The sequence below is a fragment of the Pipra filicauda genome, unplaced genomic scaffold (assembly GCF_003945595.2).
Source record: "Pipra filicauda isolate LSUMZ 115617 unplaced genomic scaffold, ASM394559v2 scaffold39_size4671491_pilon, whole genome shotgun sequence".
Lineage (NCBI taxonomy): Eukaryota > Metazoa > Chordata > Aves > Passeriformes > Pipridae > Pipra > Pipra filicauda.
In genome coordinates this window covers 3,795,549-3,822,250 of record NW_024104531.1, presented here as the reverse complement: position 1 = coordinate 3,822,250, position 26,702 = coordinate 3,795,549, and the positions used below count along the sequence as shown (strand labels likewise).

At 36.3% G+C, this 26,702-nt stretch overlaps 1 protein-coding gene across 9 annotated transcripts in view; it reads right to left on the bottom strand.

Moving 5' to 3' along the window:
* Window positions 1-26,702, bottom strand: part of CTNND2 (catenin delta 2) — a 631,056-nt gene that overhangs the window by 495,544 nt on the left and 108,810 nt on the right. For all 9 annotated transcript variants that reach the window (XM_027724249.2, XM_027724246.2, XM_027724247.2 and 6 more), the window contains exon 2: window positions 17,442-17,575. In XM_027724249.2, coding sequence (XP_027580050.1) covers window positions 17,442-17,570 — 129 coding nt within the window. In that variant the 5' untranslated portion in view covers window positions 17,571-17,575. The remainder of the gene's footprint in view (window positions 1-17,441; window positions 17,576-26,702) is intronic.

Sequence of the window (26,702 nt, the reverse complement as noted above, 5' to 3'; positions counted from 1 at the left end):
TCAGAAAGCATTTTCAGACATGTGGTAACCAAGAACAATATTGCAAAACTACTTTAAACAACCAAATTAAAGAAACTCAGTGAAGACAATAAGGTTTTACCATGAAATTACAATGATAATGCAGAACATCAGTTTTACTGACAGTGATGCAACAGAAGAAATTGAAGAAAGTAAACTTTAACTATGAACAGACTGCTGTAGAAAATGCTTTTACATTAGACAATAAAAGCTGCAGCAGGTGTTGCTGAAAACTTCATTATTATTATTATTATTATCATCATCATCATCATCATTATTATTACAACCCCCTCTGGGCACCACTCAAATATATTGGAGTCAATAGGGTACAGCATAAAATTGAAAGAAAATACTCATTAAGAATAGCACAAAATCAAAAACAGTACTGTTGAATAGCACCTCAGTAAACTACAAGATGCTCACTAAAAGCTCTTAAAATATAGATTTTCCTTAAAGCACCAAGGATTTCTTGGGATTTAACCTGGAGGGAAGGAGTGCAGGAACAGATATTGGTATACGACTGGTATAAATAATCTGATAACAGTAGACAGAAACAGGCCACAATCACACTTCTGTTGCCTGAAATCCTCATCTGGCATGTTGACACTGGAACTTCCCCTAAATAACCCCTAAAAGAACAAGAACTGTGCCTGACTTGAAACAATCATGGCAACCACTTCAGTATTACAGAGATAGCAATCAATGCACTATATCCTAAAATCCGTCATTGCAAGTGTTAAGTTGTATTTTGCCCTCAGCTCTTGGGAGAGCTGAACAAACATCAGGAAATACCTTGCTGAATACAAGGATTAACACAAAGAATAGTCTCCTGCAGACCTGACCCTGCATTCAAAAAGTGTTGACTGTTCTCTGTGCCAGTGAGATCAAGCAGTCACAGACAGCCAGCTTATTGCAGCAACATGAAGTCACTCAGTTTCCTTTATTGGGAACACCTTGCTCTGATTTCTAGTCTAATTTTTTACACACAACCTATGAGGTGATTAATTTTCCTGCTGAAGGTCTAACTGACTTGCCTGGCCTTATTTTATGTGACCTGAGGTCCAAGTCACATGGGGAGATGCAAAGTGTCTATGAATCCTCTGAAGGGAAGGTTCAGCCCTCACAAGATAGGAATCTTTGCCATATTAAAGTGTGTAACATCATTTTCATACCTATTTTACTCTTCTCCAGATATTCTACCTGACACCAGCAACTGACAGAAAATAAGTACCCTATCTCCCTTAAGGGACCAATACTGTCTCTCTCCATGTAACACATACATGCAAGCTGTCTAAAATAAAGGTAAATGTTACTTTCCAAATCTAAAAAAAAAAAAAAAAAATAAAGCTAAGGGTTTGTGAAAAGAATGGATTAGTCATACCAAGTCTGACAAAAAGGATATCTAATCTAAATGAGAGGCTACCTTTACACTGTTGTATTATTAACATCAAGAAAACACCATATTTATTTATTCATTTCCACATGTTTCTCTCTTGCATATATTCAGGTCCAGGAGAGTTTGAGAAGTAATAACTTGGTCTCTGAAACCTGCATAAAAAGTTAGATGACATCTCTAGGGGGAAAAAAAAAATCTATATCTTACCAAAATTTTCCAATATTCCACTCTGTGTTAGCTAGTTTTCCCCTTCATCCACCAGTTCTGTTGTCTGATCTATTTCATTGCTCACCATTTCATATAAACTTAGAAAAGTAATGCAATTATTCTTCAATAATCAACTATCCTCAGTTTCTACATTATTTTTAAAGCATTAAAAGCTAATTGATCACAAGGGGGAAAATTTTAAGCCACACTATCCTCTCTCAAATTATATTTTCCATGGTCTACATACAAAGTTATAAATTATAATTTCAGTAAAATTGTACATCATCATAGAATCATTATAGAACCACAGAAATTTTGTCTGGAAGTGACTTAGTCTCACCTCCCACTAAAAAATATGATAATTTCCAACACCAGATCAGGATTTATGTAGTTGACTGGAAAAGATCAAACTCACAGCCTTTCTGATCACCTCTTCCATTACAATGGTATTGTCTCCATGAAAAAAATTTCCTGTGTCCAGTCTGAACTCCCCAAGCTACAATTTATGGCTATTGCCCCCTGCTAAACTATATACCACCACTGAAAGAAGTTTGGTGCCATTATCTTTGTCACACTTTTTGATGTTATTGTGGGCTAACCTAAGGTTAACCCTTAACCTCCTCTTCACCTGACCCAGCTCCCTAAGAATCCCAGCTCCTTAACCTCTCCTATCACATCATGTGGTCTAGGCCTCTGACAAGTTTAGTATCCCCCCACTGGATTACTTCCAGTTTCTCGACATTCCTCTCTATTGGAGGTTACCAAAATGGCATACAGTTGTCCAACAAGCAGCTATGCCAGCTCCAGGTACAGGTGGTAACAGCTTCCTTCAGTCTGCTAGCCATGTTCCTCCTTCCTTCTAATGTATCAGTACACAGATGGTTTTGTCTGCAGTGAAAGCACACCGCTGGCTCCTATTCAGCTTGACATTCTTAATAATCTCAGGTCCTTTTCAGCAGGGTTGTGACTCAGCCAGGTGCTTCCCAGAATTTTAGTCTGCTCTGTTTTAAATACATCAGTTTCATATTGGTTGAGTCCTCAGTTCATTCAGGGTCTCAGGACAATTTAAGATTTAAGCTTAATTTGGCTTTCCACGCATCACTCTAATTGAGTATCATTCATAAATTTGCTGAGGGAGCATTCTGTTCAGTTCTGTCATCCAAGTCACTGCAGAATTGAATAGCAGGAGTACCAGAATCAACCCTTGAGGTATTTCACTTCTGACTGTCTGTTAACTGATCGAGCTATTTATTACTACCCTTTCAGTACAGTAGTCCAGCCAATTTTCAGCCCACTCAATACCCAGTCTGTGCTTCCTCAGCTTACTGTTGACATCAGTGTGGGAAAAGGCATCAGAAGTTTTAATTAAGTTACAGTTATACCATATCACATATGCTCCCCTCATTCACAGTCAAATGTTTCATCCTAGAAGGCAATCAGATTAGCAAAATGCTGACTGCACTTCATAAATCTGTGTTTGCCCTTGCTATTCACATGCTTGCCCTGTCTAGAAACAAGTGCCAAGACAATGTGTTCAATGGTCTTCCTGGAGACTAACACTGACCTGTATATCCCTGTACTGTTCTCCTTATTTTGGCAAAGACCGGTATAACGTTAGTCTTCTTCTATTTCTCAGGACTTTCCTTCATTACGATTTTTCCACTTGGATGACAGCTGCCTTGCAATCCTATTACCTGAATGAACTCATGTCAATCTTGGCACAGAGCTCCAAAAAGATGAATACGTCCATTTTTCCAAAACAGTCCTGTGTCTCTTCCATGTTACTTTCCCTTGTCTGGGAACAGCTGAACAAAACATAGAAAATTTCTGCTTTTTCTATGTTATCCAACATTAGATTGCCTCCAGCATTCACCCATGGACACACATTTCCCTGAGTACCCTCAGGAAAATACTTCCAGCATCCTTTCCTGTTATTTGAAACCCTCAACTTCAGCTCCAAATAGGCCTTCCTGATTTCAATTTGCTTTCTCCAGAAATAATGAAGAAGAAATTAAAGTTACTATATGAAGCACTACAGCAGAATTGCATTCAACCTGAAGACCAGAATAGGCCTAAGGTTAGGAATCAAATTCTATATTCTTTGAAGTAATGGCGTAAGCTTTTTCTTCACTGACATAAGGCATTGCATGTCGAAACTTTCATCCAGTAGGGAGTGTAGATAAAAAACTTCCAAAAAGTCTCAGCAAACTTAGCAGAACAAGAAAGGAAAACAATGAGTTTTTCCCTGCTATAGAGTAACTACTCTGCCATAAAAAAAAAAAAAATACAGCTGATTATGTACTTTTTAATCCCCTCATTAAAGTGAATGGAATTGAAGTAAGCTTTCCTATACTGTGCTTTTCAGTAATGAATAGAAACATTTTGAAGTTTGCATGGCATTTTATTATGCATTATATTATTATTATTTTATTATCCATTTTATAATCTTGGACTCCAGAGAAAAAAGGCAGGGTTACACCACTACTACAAGGACACACTGATGCCACCATCTGATGAATCTTTCAAGTACATACTGAGAAAACAAATGCTAAGAATAAACACACTCAACTAGGAAGGACTATGTGAAGAATATTCAAATTAAAATCAAAATTATTTTACTTTGAGTAACTTGTGCATCTTTGTCAATGTTAGCAAAACCCTTTTCAATGTTAACCTGAAGATTCATGCTTTTCTTAAGTCAGTCCATTCATCCCTCACCACAATCACTGATGAGAGTTTGAACAACCTCTATGCCTATTTTTCCATTTTTAAGTAATGGAGATTATTAATACCGATTAGGAATCAAGAAAGTCAATAAAAAAACCTATTCAAATTTAAGTGCCACAAAGCAGAAATCTTCACAAATCTCTAAAATGCTGAACAGAAGAGATACAAATTAATATTATTTTATTAAAAGATTTCACTTCTCTGTATGCATACATGTGCACTGCTACACTCAAAGGAGCCATTGACTATACTCATACAGGCATGAACTGTGCAAGCAGTGCAGGGACATCAATGACACCCAGGTATATGAACAACACAAGATTCGTGGAACCACAATATATATATTTTTTTAAATACTCTACCAAATGAACCAGAAGAACATTAACATCTATCATCATATGACATCTTCACATCAGGGAAGGCTTGTAATGAGAAGGTGCATTTGCTATTAGAGAAACTTTTAATGGTGAAAAAATTAAAAGGGTAAATATTAAAGTGCCTAAGTTAGACTCACAGAAAAGCTTCGATGTTTTTTCCCTTTAACTGTTGGCCTTGTAAAAGATATTAACTATGCCTATAAATCTTGCATTATAACTACAAATTAACAGCCTACCTTGCTTAATAAAAGTTAACAACAAAAAAATTTAGTGTAAGAAACCATAACATTGCAAGACCACAGATAAACTGAGAGGTAGTAGGTACATTTGTCAACACAACAAAATCAGAAGCTAAACTGTGTGTGGTGGGGAAAACCGAGAAGATCTTCACATGAATCTCACACTAGATGAAAAGATGAAAAGAAGAGGAAACACACTGGTTTCTCTTTAGACTAAACTGATGACAATCAAACAGATTTCTTTAAATCCTTTCATTCCCAACACATTAAGGAAAGCAATTAGGTATGGCTTTAGCAAAGCAAGGTGCACTACAACTACCTTACAGTGGCAATGGCACTCGCTCTCTCTCACACACACTGAAACAATCTAGCAAGATTTTAAGTATTGGACAATTTCTTATGCCAAATATGGGAATATAGTTGCATATCACCCAAACACAACTGGTGCAGAAAGTAGTTCTTATTTCTTTTTATCTTTTTACACATTTGAGGAATAAACTCTAGTTCACTTCTCTAAAATTAAATGGAAAGTGCTTAGCAGACTTACCATCAGCCTTTAAATATTCGCGTATTACTAAAGAAAAAAGGATATTCTTTTAAGCCATTACCATGGCTTAGCTCTTCTACATTTAGGTAGACATCACTGTGGCATATGCTATCAATTAATTTATATTTTTATGTATGACAGTGAATTTGGCAGGCAACAGTACAGCAACAGCAGCACTGTTCATTCAGAATCAGCAAACAGGCACTGTGTCAAACCTCGCTATGAAATTTATTATGGACAACTGTTCATATTCTACAGTTTTTCATGTAATCTCAGCATGACAAACCTCTAAAGGGTATGCTGGTGCTGCATATAGGCTGTGGAGTCCTCACAAATCTTGACAGACTGAAGCATGGAGAAGTCACTGTTAAGTGACTTTTTACATTGTTTTTCCATCCCAATATGCGTCACAGTGGTACCCCCAGTCCTATTTTCAAAGACAGAGCTATTTACCTAGTGTTGTACCTGGTTTCACAATACGTTTGTTGTGCACACAGAAAGGGCATAGGATGAAACTATATCACTAATTTAATCTCAAGAATTCATTCACTGCTTATATAAGCCTTTAAAGATTGCTAGAGAATGTGAAAGCAGGAAGTAATGCTGGGGTTTTTTTGCAGCTGAAGCATCAGACATAACGATAAACGCTTCAGAAAGGTGTCAATGCACATGTTGCAGACAGAGCTGTGCCTAACTGCCTTCCTGTGGCTGTAGCCATACAGAAAACAAAACCTAACCCAGGTTTTTACATGCCTGAAAATCTTTAGCCAGTAGAACAGCATCTTGGAGTTGTACCAGGCAACTACCTTACTCTGTGATAAGAATGAATACTGTTTAGTTGGTCCCTGCCACCATTTGTGGTACACTAACAAACAAAACACTAATCCAAAGAATCATCTATTTCCACAGCAAAGGCCACTGAAAACATATGGTAAGAGAAACGGTACCCTCTACTCGCTGTGACCGGGAACAAACAGAACAGCAAAAAATGTGTTGGAACAGGTTTTTGTGTGCAAGTACTGCTTTGTGAAATAAAAATACAAATTTTAAAAAATAAAACAAAAACAGAGATTGTTTAAGGAGTCCATTTTACTCTTCTAAACAAAATTAGCAATCCTGTATTAATTCAAAATTACTATATTCTGCAATGTCACAGTTTTGAAGATATTAATTCACTAAAAATTATTATGCTATTGACTGACAGAAGAATGCAGTAGATCTTCCATTTCATCAGACCTACTACAAAATTGAGAATTTTCAAGTGAATCTGCTGACTTATTATGAAGAATCAGGCCTATTTATAGCATCAGATGTACTTACTCTGAAGAGGTCTGTCAACAAAAGCTTCAACTAATGATCTAGATTGACAGAGAGGCGAACAAAAGCGGGCCTAAATATGTACAGGAAAAAAAAAAAAAAAAAAAAAAAAAAAAAAAAAAAAAAAAAAGGAAAAAAAATCTAAAACTACATTGAAAAAGAAAAATAGTATCTTCCAGGGATACCAATTGTAAAATCTAAAGCAAAGAGGTACTTCAGAAAATAATAATACACTAAAAATACAAAGAGGATTTTACCAAGACGTGTTACTCTGCTGGAATCAGATGGGGTGAAAAAAACATTCACCAGTTTCAAGGCAACATACAGTACAATTCTTAAATCTACCTATTTACTTCAAGACTCTGAATATTATGAAATACATAGAAGTGATAAAGTCAGAAACTTTTTCCATTATGCTTTTTTTTTCCATTTTTCACTGAAAAAAATTGTTGAAAATTGCCTAGCAATGTGAACATAAACTAAAAGATTTCCCAAACAAAGAGGCTGGTAATGGTATACAAAAGGCTCAATTTAAATCTTATTTACACAGTCAAGCACTTAATTTCACTGTGTTACTGTTGGGGTAGATGGATAATCATGACCATGGGATAACACTGCAACATGAATTGCAGGTTAGAGTGATGGAATACCACTAAGCAGCAAAATGTCATTCTGGATTAGTCAGATCATTATGTCGGAGGGCGCTAGATATCCAAGGAAGGAAAGCTTAGCACAGACAAGTACCAGTAATGCAAGAGATATGGGACTGTCTGAAAAATGTAAAGCATAATGCTTTTTGAGGACTCCAGGAAAAATAAATGTGGCAACTGAAGGAACAGAGATGAAATTTGAGAAGTAGGGCTCACATTTTGAAGCAACTAAGGAAACAGACTACAAGCAGCTATTTGCTATGTCACAATCCAGACTGAAGAAACTGAGGGAATACTAATAGAAATAGAAGTATTACTCCACAAGCTGTGAAGTAGATAACCAGTGGCAGGTTTTCACTTACAAAAGTGGATGTCTCAAGTTATTATTATCCCAAAAGGTAAATTTCTGCACATCAGAAAACAAGATTTCGTATCATGTGGTGTAAAATAAGGGGACAAAAAGCTATGACAGATCAAAGACACCCCCACCCCACACAGTGTCTTACACGCTCACAATGAAGGAATGCTCTGAAGAGATAAATAGAGGATACATGACCTGAAGGCTCAGGGGAGAATAATGACATGATTGATCACAACTGTTGAAAAGAAAGCCAAACTCATCTCCTTGCCAAGGGAAACCCAAGGGTGCCTTTGTTTTAGACAAACTGACTACATCAGCAAAGTATTTCTACCCTTTTGCTTAACTGCCTGTCCCTGAATGAAAGAAATGAAGACCCAGAGCAAAACAAAGCTAGTTTTAGGGGTTAAGTTAGTTTTAGCTTGTTTTAACTTCTGGTTAAAATAGCATAACTTCTATATGTACTGGATCTGCTTATAAATTATGATTCTATAAATCTACTCAAAGTATATTTCACTCATATAATGGTAATAGGTATTTAGATTATTGGTTTATGCTTTTCTGCAGAGCCCAGCCATGCCCTCAGTAAATGACTTGCCTGCTGTCATTCCACCCACAATGAACTCACAATGCAACAGCACAGACACCAGGCAAGAGGGGGGAGTGAGACGGGATACACCCCCTGGGAGACCAGCCTCCCTCCCCAGTGGTTGCCAATCTGGAGCTTCAGGCACACAGGACAGCTCGCTCTATTGAATTCAGAGAGTGATCAAAGAAGAAATAAGGTCCCCCAGTGGGCATCTTGCAGGATGGCTTTATACGAATTATATGGAGCACTTAATGAACCAAGTAACGTCTCAGCTTTGTATCAAGTTTGCAAGACCTCAGGACTGAGCCTTGCCAGGCTTTAACTGTCTGAGCTTTCCTTCATCTCCCTGCAGCTTTGTTTTACTTGGTTTAGCTGTAACAGCAACATTTGTAATGGAGCAGGTACCTCCAGCCAATTTGTTACAACATGATAGATCAGGAGATAGAAGTATCAAGCAGTCATACTGTGCAGAGCAAAGTATTTAATGTCACTAACATGACGAGACACAGTGGCCTTCAAGAGTAAAGGCGGAGTAGCATAGTACAGGCATGAAGGGAAAAGACCTGGTGCACCAACTTGGCCCTGGAGATGCCATGGCTATAAATAACTCACCCAGGCCAGCGTGGAGAGAATACATGTGGCTATGCCCAATAAAGCAAAAACAAAACAAAAAAAGCAAAGCACAAACCCACAAAAAACAACAAACAAACAACAAACAGAAGAGACCTGAAAAGGATTGTGGCCTTCATCTGACTTCAACAAACATATTCCTTTCTGGTGACTGGGGGATGCTCAGCATACTCTAGATAATTCACATTTATATTGTGTCAATTGTATGGTGCAATTGCTTTACTCCACTAACCATAATTTCTAATTCAATTGTGGTTTGAGTGTACTGTTGTGTCACTGTGCTAAGTCAAAATCCCCTGTAACTGCAAGTAATGTCAAATTAATTGAACTTTGTACTATATATTAAAAAGTCCTCCACATGTGGAATATCTAAAATGTTATGGTCAAAGAGCATTGCACTCTGATAAAGTCTCAACAATAAACAAGGTAATATCCTAGAAAAGATATGTCAAAACTTAAGCTGCTATCATCTCATCATATCTACCACATAAAAAAAATTAAAATGAAATCTCTTAACAATAATAAAAAGGAGAAAAACCTCTTTGGACCACATGACTTGGATTTGCTCTTTGCATAGAAAAAAAAAATAAATGCATGTATAAAGAGTAACAAGGAACCCACACAAAAAGTCTGGCTTCACAGTTAAACATGTTAGAGGTTATAGCTGTAAAGCCTTCTTCCAAAACCAAGTTAGTGATGTTTTACCTAAAAATGCAATGTTAACATTGAGGGAAAGAATTACGAATTAAGCAGTTAATTTGTCTAGAACTTTATTATGAATCTTCAAATCCTTTTTTTAAAGTATAATGTTCTTTGCTGGCCTTTTATCCTTTTACACTGGAAATGTTCTCATCAAAAGCAACTATAGAATAAGTTTCTGACACCAAAAATGTCAGATAAATGCATTTTCACCACAGAGGAAGAAAAAAAGAGAAGTATATGCTCCACATGCTAAAATCAATTTATTGTGTGATTCTAAACTGATTTATCATTACCATAACTATGTAACTCCCAGCCTAAGTTAAGATTATTTGGGTAGTAATGTACCTTAACTCAGGGTCAGACTTAAGTTTAAACTTAGTGTAGCATTTGCTGGGTTCTAGTATTCATGTATAGGGATAAACAGAATTGTAACTTATCAAAACACAGCATGCATAACACTCAACTACCCCTGAAATACTTTAGTCTAGAAATACACAAGATTTTAACTATGCTCAGGAACTTGTACTTTCATTTAGCAGCAAAAGTATCCAGAGCAGAAAATGTCATCACCTGAGAAAACACACAGAAACTGATGGGCAAACACAATAGAAGTAGTCAAGTTTTCAAAATTCCATAAAAGGAACCAAATATGCTAAAAAATTACAAAAATTAAATCTCCATGAAAACTCCCTTTCAAAATGTAAGTTGTAAGAGCAAGCTGCATGAAAAGTATGTGTCAAGACAACTTAAAGCAAAAGGGTCACTATGGAATATAGAAAGTGCTGAAACTAACTGAAGCATTCATAGTTTGGTCTTTTAACTGCACTTTATTTTCTGAGTAGAACCGGTATGCTGGTTTTGTAAGCCATGGAACTCAAAGCCTAAAACTTTTTCTATGCAAATGAAAATTACTGTTGATGGATATTACTTAATTCAAGCATAGAAGGAGAAAAATACTGAAAAATGCAGGTTTGATAGCTAAGTCTCAGGAACATAAAGACTGCGACTTGCTTTTAGACAAGGAAGAGGGGCAGAGCTGGGGGAGACACCCCCCAACCTTCTACTTCCCTGTAGGCACCTTATGTTGCACTTTCTGGATCACGCTTTGAAGTATATGTTTACAGCAGCTGTGTTAAAAAGCCCAATACTTGAAAACAAGTTGGCACATTGATCCAACTGCCCTTCATCAAAAAGGAAATATATATACAATATACTTGACCTTCCATAGCACAAATCTGCCATCTCCTCTTTTCATATTTTTTAATTGCTCATCTCCCCTACAGCATTCCCCACATGGCTGCATAAGTACTTCTTTGTCAGTACAAGAGAGAGATGTATCAGTACAGAAAAAGGCACAACTTGACATGCCCCTTCTAAGTATTTTAAGCTCAGTTAGATCAAATGACTTTAAGGTGAAATTAAGAATCTCTTCCACTATCGCTGGTTAAAAGAGTTGGGTTTAGGAGTGAAAACATTTTATGTTTAAAAAAGCCCCAACAAATAATAGAAGAGAGAGAAAGTAAGCAATGATCTTAAAAAGTTATAAATGTAATATGTTAAAATGTTAGAAATTTAATATATTTAATTTAAATTCTATTGACTGTGAGATCAGTATGATTATTTTCATAGGGTATCTTTATTTCAAGTTTGAAATCCTTCCTCTAATGGCAAAAAAATAAGTTAAGGCAGAAGCACATGAGGATCACCAGAAGTGTGTTCATATACTGGATACATGATAAGAAAGGATATTTTGCCTTTCTTTGTGATGGTCTTTATTACCGCTTTAAATTAGCATTAGACTGAACTGTCGCTAAGTGGCATTCTATCCCACCTCTCTGAAATTCTTGGCTTTGAAATACTAATTTTTTAACATTATTGTAAGTCAAAATAGCATCATGTTTAACTCTAATTTTATTCTGATAATTAGCATTTTCTTCCCTCTCTTCAAAGATGGTTTTGCTGGGAAGACATATCACCTCAATACTCTTCTATCAGACTAAATCTTCACAGGAGCCTTTCCACTGCCAGTTCATTTCAAACAATCCCAAAGATATATATTTTGGATTATCGCCACATCCTTTTATCAATGAAATAATGTATAGTTTCTTCATACTGCAACTAATATGGCTACTGCGCCTTCATCATGACTTAAAAGATACAGGGTTCTGAATAGGCTTGTCTTGTTAACTGCTGTTTCCTCAGAAGCATGACATGAATACACTCATGGCTACTCCAAAGAGCTGTGTGAAACCAGCCCCAGACTAAATCAAGAACTTGAGAAGCCAATAGAACAGAGTGTGTAGTAAGTATATTAAATTATCTCCTTCTTCTCTAGCCACTGTGATGGCACTCTTCAAAACTTCTCCACTCGACTTGCCATTTCAGTACTGGGACTGTACATCTCAAAAGAAATACCTGACAACTCAAGGATGTATTTGAGAAGCACGAGCTGTACTCCAAAGCTTTGTATTTCAATAATGAGTTGGTCCATCCAGCAATTAGCAGCATGGTATCCACTGTATAGACTTGTCTTACTCAAAGCACATCAAACAGCCAAGTCTAATTCTTGTCTAAAATCAATATATTAATGAAAACAGAAGAGGAATATCTCTTGGGAATATTTTAAAGCCTGATTGGAAAAAAGGGAGTTTGATAACTAAGGAAGTGAATATATTGGCATGATACATAGAAATATATATTGATTGAATATAATTAGCATGGGTTTGAAATAGAGTTGCTAAAACTTTTAAAGGCAGAAATAGAGCCTGCTGTTTGAAGGGAAGCAAGACATGAATATATCATAATTGAACCTATTTAGAAAACCTGCCAAATACTTAATGTTACTAGAGTAATTACTGGTTCCTACAGTGCAAGAATGGGATTTTATTTTGATGAATATATGTATTATAATATGGCATGAATTATATTTGGGAAAAGAGTGCATATGTCATTCTGTAATCAGACATCGGGCCCAATACTTGGATGACTGTATGAAATGTCATGTCCTGCTGGTCAGACTGGATGATTTATTTCACAAGTCTCTTCTGGACTTAAAGCCTCAAAAAAAATTGTCTGAATTGAAACATCCATCTAGGTATGTGATTTTTTTCTAAAACTTCAGTCATGATATAAAGACACAGGGAAAACAATCTGACAGAGCAAAAAAACCCCAAGAAAATTAATCTTCCAACTTCTACAGCCATGTCTATCTGCAGTTTTACTTACATCTACATATATAAGATGTGCATGGCATACATAACCCTGTTTCCAAAGAGTACTAACACCTAATGTAGAAAGTCAGTTATACTACCCATATTTAATATGAACATGCATTACAATCCTTAGTAATTACTGCCCTGAATGTGATTTTTAGTGTTATTTCAAGTCACAATTTCTTGACAAACAACTAGCTTTCTAATGCAAAAAAACCAGTACATATTTAAAAGTAACATAAGTAACTTTAGAAAAAAATACAAGTCTTATAAAGCCAAAAAAATCCCCCAAAACCCAAAATCAAAAGCCACCAGCAACAAAAAAGCCAAAGTCTTCTGTTTTCTCTGGAATCAGCAATATGATTTAAAGAACATATTACTTATTTAAACAGTGTGAAAAATATTCAAAAAATCTTGAAGTCTAATTTTTTTTTCTGGAGAGGAAAAAAAGAAATGAAAACATGCAACTGGAAACAAGTACCTTTATTTGAAATAAAATGATTCAAAAGAAATATTAAACATTGCACAACCTGTTCTTTGCAAAAGTTTTCTGAAAGGGAAAGCTGTTCTCTGAAACAGGTCACTGCTAAGATGCTAAAGAATCTAGAGTGCCAAAGAACCAAAAACAAATGTATGATACAATTTCTGAGTTGAATATAGCTGCATATAGTTGAATATATGTCCATACTTCAAGATGGATCTCACTCTTAGGGAATTAATTTATCTCATGTTTTGCAAGTGTTTTAAAAAAAAACCAAAAAACTGCCAAAACAAGCCTGTGCTAGGTCATTACAATCCTCCTCAGCTTCCAAGGGAGTAGTTTCTGTATGCCAAGAACCAAAGTACTGTGAACCATTTATGTCTGGAGACTTCCAGGAAAAGCATCAGCTTCAATACATATTTACTCAAAAGGCTCCCCAGCAGCTATTTCTACCTTCAAAACAGCATCATCAATAGCTCTCATTCCAGCATGTTTTTTAACAAGTGGATTCAGAATTTTCTTTCACAGGTGGAAATTCCCTATCAGAAACACATCATCCTTTTGGCAGAAGTAGTTGTATCTATCACATATGTCCTCACAAATCAGAGTGCTGATACCTCACTTTTGTGTTGAAAATTTTTTCCCATATTTACAGACACAAAACCAGATGACAAAGCAGAAACAGAAATAGCCTTATGTTTTCTAAAATCTATGAACCATTGGGCCAAATGTGTCTGCCAGTATATCACAAGAAATAAAAAAAATCTTTATTTGTACATTTTATAAAGCACGGAAAATTGAAATGTGTTTATTGGTTTAACACTAGTTGATGATTTCTCTTTACAGAAGTTGATAGTGTCTAAAAAAACCCAAACAAACAAAAACAACACCAAGGAAAACCCCAAACCAAAACTTTTACTTTCAGAGAAGTTATTAATCATTCCTTTTCATGAGAACTACTTGAAAATAGCTAAGCCAAAGGTCACTGCCTGGCATCTCATGATTTCTTAGACATATGGCATATGATTCTGACCTTCCCTCCAGCAGTGCCTGGTAATTTAAGAAAGTTAGCAGCAAGGGATAAAAAATGGATTCATGTTCTGTATCTATCACTTCTCAACTGCATCTCTAAAGTCTGAAACCCAAAAGTGAATCAGCACACTTGTCCAGAGCTAAAACACAAATAAAATAGCTTATGCTTTAAAACAAGGTGTTCCACAATGGCATTTCACAAAATAAACCTAATTCCTCAACAACAAAACACAGGCTTCAATTTCTAGTTTGACAGACACCCTCACCTTGAAAAGCACGTGGTTAAATCATCTGATCGAGTCATTACAATCATGTATAACACTTTACATTTGACATATCAAGCACAATTTTTTGACTCAATAAATTTTTTAACCAAATAAATCTGTTCCTCAAAATAGGACAGCACAGAGATATGTGTACAAACTAAGCACAGCAAACTTCGAGTTTTCTGAATAAATCATTTATGTTTCACATAGAAAATTTAAGTAGAGCAAATACATACAACATTTATTACCACTTCTCTGTGCCTTCCATGTATCCTGCCCTCTCCAAAGACTGAAAACGCCTTTTACAGTCATCAGTATCATAAATAACACAGTTTACTCTGTTGCCATCACTCAAAGACAACGCTGTAGTTATTTCAGAAGTAACACATGAAGTTCCCCCAACTGTTCCTAGACAGTTAAAAAGTGCAAGGAAACCTTTTAACACCAAGCATCAGCACAGATGAAGAAAATGTAACATACTTGATATGCTGAAACATACCTTAATTATGAACTCAATAATATTTACCTTTATTAGCAGTACTTTTGAATAACTGTATCTGTTTGTATTTCTAAAATTCTAGGTATGTCTTTGGCTACAGTAAATGGGCACACAGAGCAAAATCACATTTGACACAGTCAAGCAATTCAATCCCTTCTAAAAAGCAGGGGACTACCCATTTGAACGATCAGATGGTAGCCTTACCTAAAATTTTCCCAACAGAACGTTAAATAATGGAAGTATGTCAAAATGTACAGTATTGTGGGGAAAAGAAAAAGCCCAAAAGTAAGTTTGGGTTTTGTTGTGTACTTTTTTATTATTATTTTTATTTCAAATCTTTACTATAAAATAAATTAATATTAGAGTTACAGGGCTTTCCCAGTAGTGTGTGTGGCTGAACATAAATATGTGCCATTAAGTCGAATTTACTGAAGTTGCCATTTACTCTGAAAAATACATTCAAATATTTAAAAAAAAAAAAAATCAAGTCTCATTTTTGAGCTTAATACAGTCTTCCAGCTTCAAGATACAAGGTCTGACTAGAGATACTTGTCAAGAAAGAAGTTCACTTAACAGAACATCTGTAAAATTCTGGTACCTTGCACAGCAATAATTCAAGAGATTATCCTTTAAGTCAGCAATACCTTAGGTTAGCTAGCTAGGCTATTCTTGATGATAAGAGAATGCAGAACTCCTTTATTACAGGTTCCTTTTTTCTATGGTTCACAGGAATCAGAAATAACTTTGCTAATATTCTACCGCTTAAAATATTTTTCATCTAATGGATTCAGCACCGATTCCCTCTAGTACTCAATTCATTGATTTATGGGGGTGAGAGGTTCATTTGCAAAACACATGACCAGGCATAAACTAGCAATCATCACAATACCCAACACCTGAGAAGTACTTCTCACTGTTCAGTGTTGGGATTCACATTCTAACATATATCTTCTACCTATGTAACTTCCCTGTACATGTTTTCAACATCACCTAAGGCAGTTATTTTCCTATAAAGTAATACAGTAACACAGAATACTAGAAACACTATTACATGCCCAAGTAACGTTATTATCGTGGAAGAGAATATGCATACCAACATCTAAACCATGGGTACTATCCATATGACACATCATAAATCTCAAGACAAAACTCCATGTTACAACATTTCTTTCTTGCATTCCTCTTTTCAGAACAGAAAATATGACTAACCTTTACCACCCAAAAGAGAGAACTGGTACACAGCAAAAAACCCCATGAAGAACGATGTCATAATTTTAATAAAATTTCTACTATTCAATAGCTATTATTCCTGTAGTATTACGTATCATAAACTGAATTCATGCATTAATTTAACTAAAGGCACGGTGAATGTCCTAGGCAGGTAACGGCCACTACAATGTGAGCACCAATTGAGACACCTTCATCAAGGAAGGTGACTAAAAGCAGCCATCTCTAATCTCTCTCTTTGGGATACCTGTTGATGATACCTGTTGGGATACCTGTTGAACCAAATGAGATAGTAACAGAGACCAGTTGGTTGCATGAACTGAAATGTTAACCACCTCCTAATGTACAAAAAGGCATTAGGCAAAATCTCTGACACTCAGCCCACAGAAATTTACTTTAAAATGTCCAAACCTGTCTTATTAGCTTCAAGCTGAGAATGACTCTGAAAACCTTTCTTTTGAAAATTTCTAATACTTTTTGGTTTAATCATCCAGAGCTGAAAGCCTCTATCACTACCAACTTTGCCCTGAAATAATCTCACGTTAAGTTTTACAGTCAAAAAAACCCAAAAACGTGTATATGTTAAATTTTAAAATCCCAGAATTCTTATAAATCCTTTTATAAGTCTAGGATAACACATTTTCTCCACAACTATTCATTTGCTATAGCTTTTATATGCCATGCCTTTATACTGTAACTCCACGTTCAGACTGCCAACAAGAAAAGGACAGATATCTGAAAACCACCATCCACAGTAAAGAGTGAAAGTGGAGAATATTATCAGCAATTAAATAATCTTAAATTTATATAGAAGTATACTAACATATGAAGAAATATTTAACATTCTTTGCAATATGCACTTGTAAACTAAAATACTCAGGTACCATCTATGAAACCTTTGTGAAAATAAAACAAAACAGCAAATCATGTTATTGTTTTCTAGCTTGCAGATGCATCACTTGCATACCTGTTCTTTGACTGAAGCTAGAATGGCAGAGGTTGTCTCAGTTTCAGAGCCATCACCATTGGATGTGTTCAACACAGGACTAAGGGAACTTGTCTTGTCAGAAGACGAGGGCTGTTCTGGAACAGGCATAGTTTCTGCAGTTTATGGAAAAATAAAACAATGAATTTGTTATTATAAACCTGATAAATATCAGAAATCATATATATAAAAGAATAATAACATTTAAGGAAAAAATTGTAGAATATGCTTCTGTTCTGTATTATAGAATATATGGCTTATTTAAAACTAAAACTCTTTCTAAATTAATTATAAAACAAAACATTAAATTATCTTCCAGTCTTACTCTGAAATATTCACCATCAGTACATTTGGCAAGAATTCAAATAATTTATAGCTGTGATTTTTGCATAGCATTCCAGTGGCAGCATGCAGCATAAAATTACAGTATCGTAAAAGTAATGAATCATGAAACACTTTGCAAAGAGAAAACCAACAAATGATACATGAGAGAAATACAAATTATCTAGTGTTGACTTACTAACTTACATGATTATTTAACATGTATTATATTTTAAGCTTAGGTAACTAACAAACCCTTTATTCTAGTCTAGAAGGTGATTTTGATAACATTTTGTCACAGTATTTTTCAGAAAAACATCACACCAGTCTCAAAAGCTATTTTTGAGACCTCTTACCAAAAAAGAAAGAGAATCTCAGCACTTGAAGGCATTTCTAGCATTTCTTTTTAGAGACCAAAATGGTGCTGTGACTGTGGAATGATTTATCTTTCTGAAGGCTAATTTATAGTAGCAGCTCTGTTTAAATATCACTATAGGCACATCTCTAGAGGCAGATATCTTGTCACATTCTAGAAGTAAAGGAGCAGAGAGGCAGCTTGCATGGTTATGCGCAGGCACATTAGGATAAAATCACGTTCTTGTGGGAGCTGGCCAGAATTATTCTGTGGAAGAGAAGTGGCCTGCAGGCTGCCAGCTGGATGTTCCTCCTAAAGAGCAGTGGGGATATTCAGAGAGATGTCATCAGAGGGGTCATGTGTGCACAGCTCTCACCATTCACATCAACAGCAAAACTCCTGCCTTGGTGCTATTCTGCTAAAATACAAAATATAACTTTTTCTGGAAGAAGTGAGCAGGCTAAAAAGTGTGGGAAAGGGTAGATGATAAAAGCAAATATAAAATTCCATACCCAGATCAAGTCCCTGCATCAATCTGCCATGGAAATTAGAGCTCTAAAACAAGGGGAGATGACATTCTATAAAGCTTTGGCTCTGAAGCCACAGTGCTGCCCAAGAACACACATTCAGCCCATCTGGGTAGCCTTTTTTGAAAGCTTTCTGAAGCTCAGGACAGGGGCATACATATATATGCAAGACAAAAAGATGAAAAAACAGATTATTTATAAAAAAGCCAGTTATTTTTCATAAGAAAAATCTCCCTAAATTTCAGGCTAGATTAGTTTATATATTGAAGAATGTGTTTATACATAATTTCTATTAAAGAAGCTACATATTTTCGTGCAGCTTAATTTTTGTAAGCAAATCTCACTGAAAGTGGTAAATACCAAATCTTTGGCTCTAATAATGTCCTTTCTCCAGACACATCCACTATATGAAGTTAATCTTTAAAAACTCGGATGATATACTCTCATTCTATCACAAACAGAAGTAGACCATACAAAACTTCTATACAATTCCAACATGCCAGTCTAAAAGGAATTTGAATTACATTTTCTTGTTTTGTTAAACAAAAGTCTCAGCTTCTATTATAAGAAGTTAACTAGTTTGTGGCATACAATTAAACTTGCTACTCTCTTGTAAAGTACCACAGAAAAAACACATAGGCAGACACATTATAAACGCTTATTCTTTTACCTTACTTTCAAACAATCTAGTTATTTCATTTTCTTAGTAAATTAATAATTGCAGTATCATAATAGAAATAAACAAAAATTTCCTTTTCGTGTGGCTATTTACCTGAAAAAAACCACAAATAGCCTAATAATTGATTTTGTAGCACGATAGCTCATTCTGTAGAGAGATATTTGCAGAAAAGACTGTAGTGTACCACTCCTTGCTATTAACTCCATAGCCTATAACGTCTGAAAGCATCCATAGGATCCAGGAACATGAGTAAGGACATGTGAAGCAGTCCTACCACACTTGCATACACTCGCTCTAGGTGGTGGGATGCCATGCTTCCCAGTCCGGGCAGCTCACTAGGGAGACACGTGGAACTACAACAGCAGGAGGCTCAAAGAGCTGCCTCTCCAAGACTGCACTGGGAAGAAACACAAGAGCTGTGAATGAGGCGCCTGCTAAATACTTTCAGATGCATTTTCTGAGAGTAGCTCCCCTGCTGCAGGGCTGCTTTCCCTGCAGTGGCGAAGAAGCTTTCTGGAAAAAGCCCCTTTGTCTTCTTAGCTCATCCCCATGCTCCCCCAGGGCTGATTGACCCCCAGCGGGGAGAATCTGCTGAGTCGGCTGTTTCATAAACACTAGCCCAAGGAGGTAAATCCCAAAGTAAACCAGACTGGGAGTCCAGAACTACACAAAATGCTTGCCCTAGCACAAACTCTCCAAAATATTTGAAATGCATTTGAGAGAGGCCGCAAGGCTGCATGGTCCATAGGTAAGCTGCTCTGTGACGAAAAGGTGCTAGTGATACAACAAAAAGAGTTTATGTGAGTTCAAAACAGTTACATCCATGTGATACAGGCAGCAACTGCCTGCTGCTATTATTAACTTCTTTTAGGACTCCACTCAACTTCAGTAAGTTTTTTTAAACACTTCATTTCCACCAAAAAACACTTCAGTAACTGCTTTACTAATCTACAATTTTGCAAGTATCAGTTTATATGGAAAAAAATATCTAATTACACAATCAGCTGCTGCAATAAACTGTACTTGCTTCAAATATGCTCAAAATCTGGACAGTAGCTAATATTCTGCAACCACTACATGTTTTCAGGATTTGTTGTTTTTTTGTCGTTTTTTTTTTTTAAATACAGATCTTAAAAGAGGAAAAAAACCCCCAAGATATAAAAAGGCACACTGCATGTCCTCTTCATATAGAAAGAGAAGAAACACAATAAATGTCTCTGATACTAAAAGGAATGCTTTGTGCCCTTATTAAAATATTTCTTCTGGACACAGAATGTAATTTCAGTCATCTGTCTCATGAATTATTACTGCATTGTTCAATGGGGAAAGATTGCAGCCAATGGCACTTAGGAGGCTAATACCCCTGAATCTACAGTTTGATGTTATCCAGTCAAACTGTTAACATTATACACTTTACGACTTTTTTATGACATAAATTTGTATGAGAAATGCCATACAGAAAGGAAACACAGAATAAGTTTTCACAAGCAACAGAGACACTACTATACTGAAGGTAGTTAGATTTAAAAAAAAAAAAATCATACATGAATCAGCAATATGAATCAGTGTTTCAACAGCAACACAGTAAGGGCTCACATTTGCACTAGTTCACCTGTTCAGAGATGAGCTTTTAATTTAGCTCAGTCTTCATCATAAGAAATTGGACATTCTCATATTTTAATGGGACTTAAAACTGCCAGTACTGTAGAACTACAAAAAATAAGGTTGAAATGGACCTATGTGCCCCTAGACCACTACAAAATCTCTAGATAAGGCAGTCTTTTTCCCTGTCATTCTGGACATTTAATACACAGAACCAGTCCTGCACAGCCTCCCTCACTGGTGTCTCCTTTGGGTACCTCACTCTGTTCCAGGCTCCACTGGCCTTATCAGTAGAAAACTTGCTTTACTGTTTAACATAATACATTTAAGCTTAGTGTTTCCTGTACTATCCAGCATGGACACAAAAAACTAATTATTCCATCAGTTGTCTTCAAAAAAGCACTATCCCACATACTGATGATGACCACCATACCTTTCCTTTTGCTCTGACTTCCCTTCCCTAAAAAAGCAATCCCAATTCTTTTCCTTTTCCCTCATAAAATGACTTGGCTCATAGCCTTTTAAACCAGACTCCTGGGAACTTAGCACTAAAAACAATGGGAAAATTAGAGCAAGTATGAGAAGAAAAATAAAAGCTAAGCAGCTTAACAGAGTACACCATAGACAAGAAATTACTAGAAGTCAATCAGCCACATTTAATTTCCACAATAGCAACGGTATTTCCTATCTATGTCGCAAAAACACGGATGAGATTCTGTAAGTCAGAGCATATACATGCTCCTGAGAGAATCAAATTAAAATCTTAGATGATCATAGACAGATGAACAGGGAAAATACTACCGGCCTTTTGGGAACATACTGGGAAGTCAGACATAAATAATTCATGGATTCCTGTACTCCATAGTGCTGGCAAAATTCTGTCTTGATTTCAACCCTTTCTATTTTTTTCCTTTCTTTCTAAGAGCATTTAAAAACTTTATCTCACTTTAATGAAAAAACCAACAACACCACAAATCCAAACAAAACCATCCTTTCCCCATGTACTGGGGTGCAGGTGCTCTGGGCTGGATCTGTGGAGCATCCAGGGCTGCCCCACCTGGACACAAGCGGTTCCAGCGGCTCCAGCAGCTCCAGCGCAGGGCACGGCTGAGCCCCTCAGCCATGGGTGGGAGGGCGAGAGCCCTGGGGAAAGTCTGGGCAAGGGAGGGCAAAACACTGCCCGGCAGCCAGGGCTGAGTGAGGGGAACCGGGTGAGAAACAGCCCTGCGAGCCCCGAGGGCAGAGCGGGAGGAGGAGAAGAGGGAAGGAGAGATCCCAGCAGGGATGGCCCCACGGTCTAGGAGAGACCCTCGTGGGGCAGGTGTTTCCCTGCAGCCCGTGGAAGGACCCATGCTGGCACTGGGAAAAGTGTGAGGAGGAAGCTCCTCACCATAAATAAATCCTTAGAGGAAACAAAATATTTACATGATTTAAAAATGCATATGAAAATGGCAATGTCGGATGCTGTGGTTTCACTTAAAAGTTTAATTTTGCACACTTTTGCATAGATTATGGGCAGGGATTTACTAAATAGGGAACTAATGAAGTATAGTCATGAAGATGTCATTGGAGAAAACAGTTTGGTGGCAGAGTTCTCCAGTTACATTTTGCCACTCTTTCTCAGATGGGGTAGTTACATCTGCCTTTCAGTGATCTTATTTTCCTCCTCCACATCAGAAATAACTTTCATTCACTAAATCCGTGTAGAACACTGAAAAAAAAATCTAGAACTGAAAAAGTAGCAGCAGCAATGGTAAACGGATTCATTTTCCAACTTAAATTCCATTGTTTCAACACGTTCTTTTACTACCCATGCCTAAAGAAGAAGGGAATATTGCTTAAAGAGGCAGACTTTGATTTTTAAGTATAAGATTGATATTCCTTTAAAAAGTCATTTTGTTAATGCTGTTTACATAGTCTAATGTTATCGCACCCTCTCATGGGTAGAAAGTGCAGGTAGATTTAAAAAAAACTCAAACCCACCAACGAAAAAAACCAAACAGCTCCACAATGTCTGGGAATCTATGGCAAAAACCAGGTTAGCCACTAAACTGGCAACTGCATCAAGTAATTGAAATCAGAAAATTCAAATACCTTTCTTTAATAAAAAGATATTGCATTAAGAAACATGTACTCCTCAGTAGGTTCCCCCTGTACAGTGAACCATTAATCAGTGAAAGAATTCATTGCAGAAATGTATGTCTTACTGCACAGTAATCAAATTTGGTGTGTTACTGAGCTAACCTGAAGAACCACGAATGACACTGAAGCAGCCTTGGATAAGAACCAATCACTTAAAATAATCCAATAAGCAATTATGCATCAATAAATACTTTTTACTTCCTTTCCTCTACCTTAGATAGGCTGAAAAAGGATTACATTATGACTACCATTTAATAATAGACATTTCTATTGTTTCTATCAGAATTGCTTTTTTTCCTATTGTTTCAAAATTATGAGGGCTCACTGTAAAATGAAAATACTTGAATGCTTTTTTTTTACCTAAAACTGCATGTTTATGCCTAAACTTAAATTTACTATTTATGATATTTCAGTAACTCCTATCAAGTTAGAAGGAAGTAAGGATTAATGTTGATCCTGTTTCTAGCTGCTTTAATTAAAAAATAAATGTATAAAATACTCCAATGTTGTATTTTACGATAATTGCACGATTGCCATAGAGAACCTCTATTTCTCCCTGTATATACAAACAACAGTTGTTATTTGAAAGTCTACAGTTGTCAACAGCTCCAACATACCAGCTTTAACAACTGTGATAAGCAAAAAAAAAAAAAAAATAGATTTGGCATTGTATCTATGAACATGAAAACCATAAGCTTTCATGCCATTCACTGAGTCATTCTGATAAGCTAAGAATTCTGTGGGTGTAACAATACAGCACACAACAGCCCTGGTCATTCTTGCAAATTATTATGTATATCACAAGTCATATTAGGTGCAGATATAGAGGAGAAAAATACCCAAAATAGTAATTCTCATTATTACATATTCTAAAGTCAATTCAAACATTAGCACATACATGTGACTGTTAGACTAACAAATATGTTTACAGTAGATTTTCGGAACAAAATCCAAACTGGAAGAAGTAGAAATTGGCCATGCTTGAGAATTTAGATATGCAAGAATCAGTTCCAGCAGAAAGACGACCTACTGTATTCCTTCAGTAATCTCTAACTATGGAGGTGACTGAAGGCTGAGACAGCACTGGCTCTAGACAGCAGGACATCTATGTACTAATGCTGCATTAAACTTTTCTGCAATGAATCTGAATCCTTCAGCTGTGAGACAGTGAAACAGGGTAGAAATTCTGTAAAGATGGGCCCTCCCTTCTCCTGCATAGGAAACCTTTGAAGTCATAGATTTCTGTTATTGTCCTATCTTAGCCAACAAGCTTCGTACAATTTGTGTCTGGGTAAGTATTCTTAAAAATAGGTTGATAATCTCTTGAGTCAACAGTAAGACAAGAATAACTGCCAGAACCTGCCAAATACCTCAAAGATGAATATGTCTACTGATTGCCTAAATAGATATCACAACATCCTAAAGTATATATATATATGCTGAAATTAATAGGTAGGAAAACAGATTAATTAAAGGAGACATGATATCTTAAAGACCTTTGCAAAGGCTTAGACTCAATTAGGGATCAGGGATATGTGGGATCAAGTCAGCACTCATTCTAGCTAACCCATCACAAGGGCTTTCCAAAGAGCAAGGGCTCTGTTTTTTTTCTGGGCTTCCTCTTTGTCCATAGACCCAATCAGTTCCCTGCTCACTAAGACAGGCGAGCTTCTCTCTTGTCTTCTTTTGTGACTTCAGCTTGTTGTATTCAGTTATTTCAACCATACTCTTACAGTATTTAGGGCCTCTAAGTGGATAAAAAAGAATTTTGTGGTTTAAAATTCAGGTAAAAGTTCAGATTCAGTAAAACAAAAAATTTCTTTTTTTCCTCCTGCTCTTTGTAGAAACGTGGTAGAAGATATAAAAGATCCCAACTGTCACAGTAAAGGAGAAAGACAAACATATTCTAAAACCTGACAGAAAGAAGCTATACTGGTAAATTTCCCACAATATTTTCCTTGACTTAGCCTATTCTAAAGTCTGATGGATGATAAGAAATGCCTAAAAGTTCCTTCTCTTCTACAGATGCCTGATTCAAAAAGGCATTTCCTGAAACATTCCAAAGACAATGTTCAAAGACAAAGACAATAGCTAAAGACAAAAAAATTTCTTCCTCAGAGGCTCTGCTTCTGCCCTAAGTCTTGATTAAAATATCTCTATTTTCCTGCTCTCCAAAGAGGAAGCAAAATGAAGGATCTTATGCACACAGTAGCCATTACGGGGTCTCCATGGGCTATATCAAATATTTTCTTGCCATTATCTCCATTAACCAGTGTCAGAACATTGGAAGTCACATCAAATCTGAAGTCCTGCCTAGAGCTTAAGCCACCTGCAATTCTTCCAAACTTTTTAGTTCAATATGATCCTGCTAAGTGTTGTTTTGTTCAAGTAATATGTTATAAAACAAGGCAGTTTTCCTTGTTGCTATAATGTTTAAAATTTCAAGAACTTTGAATTACTTATACAGCCTTCCTCCTTAAAATCAAACAAAAATTCTAAAACATTCCCAGTTATTTTAGAAGGATAATTTAGAGGAAGTGCTTATGAGAGAAAAAGTACAGCATTTGGCCAAAAGAGCTTTGAAAAAAAAGGCAAGAGAGATATCGTGCAATTGTACAACACTTGGTTTTTTCTCTCAAAACAGAGTCAAAACACTGCTGACCAGTGCACAAATATTTAAAGCCAGCACAAAGCCAGCACTGTGTCAGTTAACTGCCCCCAGCCCCCTTCTCTGTCTATAAATTATAGCAAATGAAATAGTGATTAATCAGAATAGATAAACCACATGCTGGCTTGAAGTATGTTCCTGCTTCACTGGTACTGAAACCACCATCCTAATCTGTTAAGATTTACCTTAACCAGCTAGCATGCATTATCAGAGAAGTGAGCAACCTCCTAAAATTCTTAGGAAAATATTTCCCAGTTGGAGTCAGCAACACAATCACTAAGAGAAACCAGTATAAAAATTCATACCCCTCTCAGTATTTTAGAGACCTCAGCATGGGGATTTACAATAACTGATTTCTGTTTTGCTGAAAAGTCTATTCATAAATCAAGCAAATTTTCTTCATTCATAGAATCCAATGAGAGATTATTGTTTGCTGCTGTTACTGAGGGAACAGGAGTTCTTACTTCAGTGACAATGCCAATATCCTCAAGCATACAGAGCAAATTGCACATCTACAAACAAAAGCCAAAAACACTCCTTACAGTGAATTCTTAAAATCTTGTATTAGCTAAGCACCATAGAAAGTAACATAGTATAAGGGGTTCCTTTGTTGTTTTTTCATCAATTTGTCATTTATTGACTGGGAATGACTTGAAAAATTACATGGCATCATATTCTGGTTGGGATGGAGTTGATTTTCTTTATAGAAGCTCATATGGTGATGCTGTGATCAAAACAGTGTTTCAGCTACTGCTGAACAGTTTGCACAGCATTGAGCCTTCTCTTTCTCACTCTGCCCCTTAGCAAGGTAGAGAGGGGACACAGACAGGACAGCTGACCTCAGCAGACCAAAGGGACACCCTATAATATATAATGTCATGCTTAGCATATAAACAGGGGGATAGTTTCTCCAAAGTAGCTGTTGCGTGGTGACTGGCTGGGCATCAGT